The sequence below is a fragment of the Juglans microcarpa x Juglans regia genome, chromosome 3S (genome assembly GCF_004785595.1).
Source record: "Juglans microcarpa x Juglans regia isolate MS1-56 chromosome 3S, Jm3101_v1.0, whole genome shotgun sequence".
Taxonomy (NCBI): domain Eukaryota; kingdom Viridiplantae; phylum Streptophyta; class Magnoliopsida; order Fagales; family Juglandaceae; genus Juglans; species Juglans microcarpa x Juglans regia.
This window is the reverse complement of record NC_054599.1, coordinates 12,085,120-12,094,976: the sequence shown is the minus strand read 5'-3', so window position 1 is coordinate 12,094,976 and position 9,857 is coordinate 12,085,120. Positions and strand designations below refer to the sequence as shown.

General features: G+C 33.7%; 1 protein-coding gene and 1 non-coding gene across 4 annotated transcripts; one reads left to right on the top strand and one right to left on the bottom strand.

Annotated features, from left to right (window-relative positions):
• Positions 1–209: 209 nt before the first annotated feature.
• On the top strand, positions 210–316 carry LOC121258913. Its single transcript, XR_005939464.1, has one exon. It is a non-coding gene; the product is annotated as a small nucleolar RNA R71 (small nucleolar RNA).
• Positions 317–4,090: 3,774 nt separating this feature from the next.
• LOC121257133 (purple acid phosphatase 3-like) lies at positions 4,091–8,179 on the bottom strand. 3 transcript variants are annotated; one of them, XM_041158035.1, is made up of 7 exons: positions 7,814–8,176; positions 6,415–6,571; positions 6,160–6,267; positions 5,901–6,028; positions 5,103–5,231; positions 4,892–4,959; positions 4,091–4,490 (listed from the first exon to the last, which is right to left on the bottom strand). In XM_041158035.1, the coding sequence occupies exons 1-7, from the start codon at positions 8,018–8,020 to the stop codon at positions 4,277–4,279; spliced, it is 1,011 nt and encodes a 336-aa protein (XP_041013969.1). In that variant the 5' UTR covers positions 8,021–8,176; the 3' UTR covers positions 4,091–4,276. The 3 variants fall into 3 exon arrangements, with proteins under 3 accessions (XP_041013969.1, XP_041013970.1, XP_041013968.1); XM_041158036.1 differs by having other exon boundaries at positions 4,115–4,502; positions 5,901–6,004; positions 7,814–8,179; XM_041158034.1 differs by having other exon boundaries at positions 4,118–4,502.
• Between the last annotated feature and the right edge of the window lie 1,678 nt (positions 8,180–9,857).

The window sequence follows — 9,857 nt, the reverse complement described above, 5'->3', positions numbered from 1 at the left end:
AGAATCATGCTCAACGATGCTGGCCACCTTCTTTGGTATTGCTCTATCTGCAGCCCACTGATAGTTGTTAGACGACAACTCTTCCGAAAGTTCATATACGGCTTCAAGGGTCTTACTCATTAATGCTCCTCCTGCGGCTGCATTAACCATAGATCGATTTATGGATCCCAAACCATTGTAAAAAAGTTTGTACTTGGAGCTAGGCTGGGAGGTCATGATGTGGACACTTGTGCAATACATCCTTGTATCTCTCTCATGCTTCATATAACGATTCACCATCAAATTGGGTGAAGGTAGTGATATCATTCCTTAACTACGCTGTCTTGGTCGAAGGGAAATATTTCTCTAAAAAATTTTGTGCCAACTACTCCTAGGTGGTGGTGATGCCAAGCAGCAAAGAATTCAACTAAGCTTTTACTTTTTTCCAAAGTGAAAATAGAAAAAGTCTCAATCGAATTGTATTATCTGTCACTCTGTTGTGTTTAAAAGTATCACAAATTTCTTGAAAATTTACAATATGGACATTATGATCCTCTTGTGACAGTTCTCCAAATTGGATGATTTGTTGGATCATTTGAATGATGGTTGGCTTGATCTTGAAGTTATTGGCTTGTATAGCTGGCCGCCATAGACTAGACGTTGCCCCATTGACTGAGGGAATCACATAGTCTGTTAACACCTTGTGCTCTTGGTCAGCCATATTAACTATGGAGGCAGTGAACTCTTTATTTTTCTCTTTATTGATTCGACGTAAGGTTCTTTCAATCACGGGATCGAAAAGTATATGCTCTAATGATTTAGATCGGTGCATGCACTTTTAATTCTTGAAAAGAAAAAAAAATCAAACTGAGATCTAATTTAAACAAATAAAATAAAATCCAAAGTAGTAAAAATCTAACTGGTATCAATATCAATAACAAATAACTATTCCCCAGCAATGGCGCCAAAAACTTATTCACATAAAAATATATCTACAAGTTCACAAAATTGTAACAAGTAGTTAACTGTTTTAAAGAAAACGGTTATAGAACCCACATGGAATAATTATGCTATTGAGTATTGAAATTGACTGAATTAATTATTATTTAGAAAACCAAAATTTGAAGAATAGTTTATCTAAATTAAACTGAAAAAAAAGAGAACATTAAAATTAAGATTTTAAAAATAATAAGAATACATCTAGAGCATTTGATTTCACTTAGCAAATCTCATACAATTTAGTTTTTCTTTTTATAGAATCTCAATTATCTCAAGTTGATGATAAAAATCTCTTAACTATTCAATATTTTTTCTCGAATAATACCAAAAATATCTCCAACTAATAACTTCATATCTTTATGTGAATTTAACTAATTGGAGACTCATTAAGTTCTTTAAATTTTTCTTGAAAATCATACTAGTTGCAGTAAAGCATCTCTGCTTTCGCTCAACTAATGATGTTTAATCCTAAAACTTTAATCACAAGTCACCTCTCAATCTCATTGCAATCCAAAAGATCAAACAATAATTAGTTAGAAAATTGTAAGAATTAATAACAAAGAATAAACACTCAATCATGAAAATATTGAAAATAAAATGACTTGGAATATAAATTGTGTGTTCAATGCTAGGCTACATCAAAACTCTAGAAAATAGAATTAGTACATAATGGAATTGAAAATAAAAAGAATAAAACTGGAGTTCTTCGTTGAAGTCAGTTGATGAAACATGTGACTCTCACCTCTGCCCTCCAGTTCTGTATTCTTGAAAGAACACTTAAAGATTAAATTCTAGAACTCTAAACTCAGACTTAGACTAAAACTAAAACTAAGATTAAGAACCAAAACTCTCTATTCATTTCACAAGATGAGATTAAATAGATGTCAAAACTCAAGTCTGGAAACAAAATAAATGCAGCTACAATTTAGTCTAAAAATTGAAAAATTAGTTTCTAAAGATAAATGTTAACATAAAAGGAATTATCTTAAGAATAACGGAATTTAGGAGATTCAGGAGGATTTAGTGGTCAGCAGATTGATTGTGGAATTCAGAAGGGTCCCACCTAGTTGATGTTGTGTGGACTTTATATAACTGGCGTGGAGGTCACAAATGAACGGGTGTTGAGCTCACAAAGATCACATGATCCTCTCCTTGCCTACCGAGTAGAAAGACACCCGATTGGGGTGAAAGTCTCCTCTCGCATTTTCTAGTTGTTGACCATGATGTCGTTTAGGTTGGTCTTTTAAGTTGGTCGGTTAAACTAGTTGCCCAATCTAACCGCCTAGAGCCTTGTCGCCAATTCTTCGCGCCTTCTGGTCGCGAGTTTCCTCGCCTACCAAGTGGTAAGTGTTCTCGCCTTTGGGTGAGAAAAATCTCTTTGCTCCCCACGGGATAATGCTCTTTGCCCAAATCTCATTGGCTCTCTGTAGATCTCACTGCCTCTCATCGGTCTGGATCCGTAAACTCTTCTTTTGTACCAAAATACTTTCATTTTTGCACTAAATATTCTCATTCCTTCAAATCCAAGAAAATAAATAAAAATATGTAAAAATAAAATAAAATCAATAGTATTGAAGGGAAAATGACACTTTTCATAAATAAAAGAGCGATAAAAATTATATAAAAATAACACTTATCACATGCCATGTCATCTATTACTGTTACACAATTATTTGTTAATGAGTATTTGTTTTACACCATGAATGTCATGTCATCATATCTGTTATATGATTATCTATTACATGCCATGAATACCATGTTATAAGAATCAAGTATGACTTGAAATGTTTCTAAGTCATGTATGAGTCTTTTATTTTATCATGACCTTAAGTGCTAGGATAGGGAGTTATCCTAGTGGAACTCATCTGCTCATTCTGGAGTATTTAAATTGGATGTGGAATCCCTTAATTTGACGAAGTACAGTCGACAGACTTCAAATAGGACCTAAGTAACTGGTCTCTAAAGTGAAGTCAATCACCAAAAGCCGATGGTGCCAAAATTACACGTTTACAAGTTCAGGTTCTCATGACGTACTCATAGCTGGTGCATAAGCTTGTGATGTGATGTGGAATCCAAGAATCCACTCTCCCAATCAAAATAAATAACAAATCCTATCCTAATAATTAGGAGATGCTTAGGAATAAGAGGAGATGAAAAATTTGTGAATAGTAATGAAATTATTTGAGTAAAGATATTTATTAGGTTTTGAGAAGTGAGAGAAAAAAAGTTAAAAAATATATATAAACTTAAAATATTATTAGAATATTATTTTTTAATATTATTTTTGTTCTGTGATTTGAAATATTTGAATTGTTTTTTGTGTATTGTTTGGAAGTTTGAAAAAATTTAATGATTAAATGAAAAAGTTGAATATTTAAAATTGAAAAGTATTTGTATTTGAGTGATGTTTGTTAAGGAAATTTTAAGAAACTTTAAAATGAGACGAGATGAGACGTGTTTCTTAAACAACCCCTTAATGTTGTTGCTAGCAGTGAATGAGATGGAAACACAAACATGCTGGGAATCCACATCTTTCCCGATGTAATAGCATCATGTACTATTTTTGAAAAAGAATAGACTCCAGCATTAAAAAATTAATTTTTTCATATGAGTTTTATATTTACTCACTTTTTTTAGAATGAATGTACAACGCTTGTACACTCTATGACTGCAAATATCATTTCTTCAAAAAAAATAATTTATTTTTTCTTTCCGTAATTAAAAATTTTAAAAAAATTGATAAAATATTAAAGCCGATCCAAATTGAATCTTTCCCTCAAAACAACCATCGTTCCCACCTACCTTCTCAAATTCGGCCGCACCACTTCTTCTTGCAAAGTGTCCAAACCCCACTGTTGAAACCAAGGTAGAAAGGTACAAGGAGGTCTTATGGAGGAAACCTGAACTTTAATTGATATAAACGAATAGAATCTCGTGTACATATTTGGATGCGGTTTAGATAGTGAGTTGAAATGAAATAAGTTGAGATGAAAAGTTAAAAATTAATTAAAATATTGTTAAAATATTATTTTTTAATATTATTATTTTTTTGAAAATTAAAAAAATTAAATTATTTATTATATTTTGTGTAAAAATTTAAAAAAATTATAATAATGAGATAAAATATTTTTACTATTCAAATAGGGTGTCAAGCTTACAGTGTTTTTTTTTTTTTTTCTCTTACAAATAAGCCTTGTGAACTTCTTTTTTTTTTTTTTTGCCAAGGATTCGACCTTGATGTTCCCCACATTAATGCTATATTTTGTATGCCTCTGGTGTTTTTTTTTTTTTTTCGTCTCTATACGGCTGCATCAAGGTCCTTGGAAATGCTCCATTTGTGCAGAACATTGCCGAAGACATCATAAAACACAATATCCGCATTGGTTGGAGTCATTTGCAGTGACATAAAACCCTGTCCATCATAATATAGCTTCAATTCCTCTGGATTCCACTTCTTAATGTCACCTCTCCATGCCTTTGAACCCCCTCCACTGGTTAGAAATTGGGTTTGACTGCCACAAAAACTATGCATCCAAGTTAGACATTTAAGGAAATTAAGATTTTAATTCATGTACTATTTATAATAGATAATAATCCTAAATCTTGCATGTCATAGTTAGTCACATTTATTGATTTCGTATACGTTACGTAGTTGACACATAAAACTATTTAAAATATGAATAATTCTATATACAATCGTGAAGTGCATAAACGTCGCGTAATTGTTTTGAAAAAAAGTAGGGTCTACTATTAAAAAATTAATTTCTTCATGTAGATCCTATATTTTATTCACCTTTTTCAAAATGATTATACGGCGGTTACACAATTCACGATTGTAAAAATCACGTGATCAATAATCAAATAAAAGATGGTAAGATCTAGCTAGAAAAATATTTTACAATATTTAAATTACTTTTCGGCGCTAGTAATGTGCTCCAGGCAGTGATCATGGCCATTCATGTACATGTCCACGTTATTTGCCTGAAATATATAATGGGTTTTAATTAGAATTTATCAACTCCATCTTAACAATATTCTCTATCAATAATGAATCATTTATAATTATATAATCCTGATTTGCATGCAACTGGATGAATTTGATATGAATATTTGGAAATAATTACCAGCAGGATTGGGAGAAGATGCTCTTCAAGCTCTTTCGTTACACCATGATGCCCGGCGCTCTTGATTGTATGATGACCCACCACAATCTTCCATTTTGCACTGGAATCCCTTAATGCTGAATCCAAATCCTATTGCAAAACCAAATACCAAGCTACCGATTAGAACTTCAATTATATATATATATATATATATATATATATATAGTTTATTTTGATAAAAGTGGACAGGCTCTCATTGTAGGTTATCAATTTAATTTGAAAAATGATTATCTATCGAATTTTAACATCATACGACTCTATATTAATTGAAGGGCCGTTTTGTAGAATTAAATTTTTTTTAATGAAATGACATCATGTTTGTATTAATTGACTGTAAAAATAAGTTATAAAATAATTTAAAAAGAGTTTATTTCCGATTATCATTTGGCTATTCTCATCAGCAATTATTTTTATATTTTAATGTATTTCAATATATTTTTATTAAAACTCATTGATATATTTTTGTATTGAAGTTTATATATTGTAAGAGATTTTCTGCAAAAATAGTATCATATTAATTTATTTTTAATTAGTTTATTTTACTTAAATGTTGCATCCCTTGGAACAAAAATCAGAGTCCACGTAAAGATAAAATATTAATTATTTTGGATACTGAGAGTATTTCAGGTATTCTCAGAATATATCACTGCTATTTATTATTTTTTATATATTTTTTATTACTATTTAATATTTTATAATTATTTTTTTACTATTATTTGCAGAATGTTTGAAAATATATTTTACTATAACCTAAATTACCTTCAAGAGGTTTGATAGATAGTCCTCTCGTGGTAGCACACCTTTCCAATCGTAGGTGTGGTTCTTTGGGTGGGTAAAATACTCGTCAACGAATGGAGTTGTGTCTACGAGGAAAAACTCAGTAAATTCTGCACCATAAGAAGAGAAAATAAAAAACAAACCAGACTTTTCTTAATTTCTAAGTAAAAATGTGTACAATAAAAACTATGCTGTCTGTAAAGGGTGGATTACAAAATGATGAAGAACAGTATATTTTTACCTGTGCTGACAATAAAAGATCTCATGCACAGCCATCTTGGGTCCATTTCTCTGAGGATGGGACTCAATTGTGCCTCTACATCGCCCCTATAATCGTGGTTGCCCAAAACTGCCACAAAATACAAAAGAAAACAAACAAACAAACAAACAAACACTGGGAATCATAACAGGTGTCCTACAATTAATCGTGGTTGCCCAAATACTACAATTAATTTTATGAGATGTAAATGCTTGAATCTTGATGAAATATAATTACCGGTGTACCATTGTTTCTGCAAGCTGGGGGAGTCGTAGATATTGATAAAGGATTCATGAAATTCCGGATCAAGCACACCTTTCAAACCGTCCTCATAAAAGTTATCCCCAGTTGAGATGACGAAGTCTATGTCTAGTTTCTCTGCCACAACTCCCATCTACAATAATTGCAAAAATTAAGTTGCGTACAAATTCTGAAGAGGATTGATGAGGACGCATGTGATGTCTTGGAAAGTTTGGTATTTGTGCTTGGGATATGCCAATGTTCAATTTGGAATATGCCTTTAAAATATCTAAGCATATCGAGAATCCGTAATATTAATATATGTATATATGTAGATTTGAAGACGTGGGGCGAGTCACACAGCCTTAGCTTAATGTAAAACCAATAATTGAAAGGCCAACTAATTCCATGCTTTGCTTCTAATTTGACCCAAATACACTGTTCAGGCCTCTTCCTCAGTTACGTTCTGGCCCTCTGGTATCTTTGTGTGAGACTAAATTAAAAAATAAAAATAAAACTCTACACATTCTCATATTATTATATAGGAAAATATTTTAGACACAAGAGGATTACACAAAAATAAACTTATAAACTGATGTGGTTTGATATGGTACGCCCGATTGTAAAATTATTTTTATTGTAAAGTAAATCTAACGAATCTTATGAAATTATATCAGTTTGTGAATTTATTTTTATATAATTTCTTTATGTATGTAACACTTCTCTATTATATATTATTGAAAAAATAATCGACAAATGTTTTATTAATATTCTCAGACCATCTTCTAGTCCTTAATCCCGAACAACACCAAAATCAGGCTCTTGATAAGGTTGAGCTCTAGGGTCATGAATAATGCGGCGCGCATTGACGTGCTTGGATAAAAATTTATTTAAAATAATATTAGATACAGTCGTAGAGTATGTAAATACTATATAATTTTTTTGAAAAATAGTGGAGTCTACTATTAAAAAATTATTATTTTTTATATAGATCTCATTTTTTTCAAATCGATTGCGCGGCGCTTGTGTACTCCGTAACCGCAAATATTATTTCTTTAAAAAGTATGGGTACCGCTTGCATGAACTTTCTTTATAACTATATAAAAACTTTGTTTACCGTAATGCTTTGCAAATATATATTATATATATCGTCTTCATTAACATTGGCATTGGTCGCCGCCGAACGTACCATCATTATATATCATATTTGTGAAATTAACATAATTCAAGATATACAGTACTTATATATGCAAACACACGTGCATGTAAATATGTGCGCTTTTCACACAAAGATCATATATAATATATTGATGGTTATAAAGACATGATCATAATTGATACAAGCACACTGAAAAAAATTAAAGATGATGATGGAGAAGAAGAGCTAGCTTTTTACCTGAAGAGCGACTTGTGATTGGTTGTAGAGTCCTCTTCTACCCCAATCTCCCACGACCAAAAAGCTTAGAGACCCATCGGTTTTGGCGGGGTGTCTTACGCGCTGAAGCTCCGATATGGAAGGAACAAAGCATAGCAAAAGATTGGCGGTGAAGAAAAGAAAGAGAGCCAGGGTACTGGTATTGTGGAAGATCAGGTCTGAAGCCATGGTATCAAGGGGAGGTAGCTAGGAAACGAATATCGAGATCGAGATCGGTAAAAATGGTAGCTTTGCCTTGGAGAACAATAATATTGGAAGGCCTGTTATATATATATATATATATATATATATATATATATATATATATAATATAAGAAGTGCATTAATACGTTTGGAAAAAATACTAGTTTCGCTTAAATATGGTGATATTCGGGAAGTTCTCACAAGCTTGCTAGCTTCAATATGTCTTTGAAAATGATATATTGCTAACGGTCAACAAACGTATTTGCCACATATAAAATGAGAAAAATAAAAAAGCATAGCTGCATGTTGTACATGTTGTTGCCTGATAAACCACGACGTTCAGCCAGAAGATTCAAACCACATCTCAAATATTTGGGAGGAGGTTAGACGGGCGACGCAAGCGGGATGTAAGGACGTAGTGCATGGGATCGAAAGGCGTGCATATGTGCATGGACTGGGTAATAGTCGTTAGAGACATTTCGGCTTGATGTTATCTTCTGTTTTATGTTATCTTCTGCTGCATTTCTATTTCAATTAGTACGTGGAGTCAATTTCCATTATTTCAATTGTTAGGCATCGGCTACTGGTAGTGGCCTTAGGATGTTCCTCTGTTTTCGGCAAATTCTGTATTTCAATTTCTGTTTCAATTTTGTGAACATGGACTGCTATTTAAGTAGCCATGGGTTATCAATGAAAAGGCAACAAAATTTATTCCAGTAAAAACTGTGGTACCTCCTCATCCGAAGAGGACATTTTCTTGATTATTATCATTTACGTTAACAAGGGACCTATCATTGGCCTCAGAGCCAGGTTACTATGGGAACCAACAAGGAGCGTATTGAGCACTTGGAGTATGGACTTGGTGCTGTACAAGAAGGACTACAGTGAATGGAGGAAACTCTCAATCGACTTTCCAATGTATTGTAAACTAACCCGGAATCCTCAAATCAGGGCAATCACCACCGGGAAAACCAAGATGGAGGGCAGATGGTCGTCTCGTCCAAATCAGCCAAGCTAGAGTTTCCACGCTTCTCTGGAGACGATCCAACGGAGTGGTTCAATCGGGTGGAACAATTCTTTGAATACCAAGGTACTGCAGAGAACCAAAAAGTTTCCATGGCGGCGTACCACCTTGAAGGGGAAGCCAACCAATGGTGGCAGTGGCTTCGCAGGACGTTACATGAAGGACATGTGATTTCTTGGGAAAAATTTGAAGAGGAATTATGGGCTCGCTTCGGACCATCAGGATGCGAAGACTTTGATGAAGCTCTCTCACGGATTAGGCAAATGGGAACATTGAGAGACTATCAACGTGAGTTTGAGAAGCTAGGCAATAAGATACGTGAAACAAAAGGCGTTAGTAGGGACATTCATGGGTGGCTTGAAGGATGAGATTTCTGATGGGATAAGGATGTTCAAACCGCAATCCTTCAAGGAGGCCATTAATCTGGCACGAATGCGGGACGAGTAGCTTGCACGCCAGCAACGGTTTGCGTGATCACCATCCACAAGAGCTCCTCTAGTCTTTCCATCAACCACGCGTGTAACTCCTGCTACTTCTGTTGTTCCAATCAGGCGTTTAACGTGGGAAGAAATGCAAAAGAGAAGGGCTCAAGGTCTCTGCTTCAATTGCAACCAACGCTTCACCGCTGGGCATAAATGTCAAAAGCCATAGTTACTACTCTTGGAGGGGCATATGGCTAATGTAATATGCGAAGACATTATTGATCAACAAACACTGGAGGAAGACCAAGGTGGAGATACAGGGGAAGTACAAGAACCTGAACAAGAACCCGAGATCACGTTGCATCCATTAACGGGG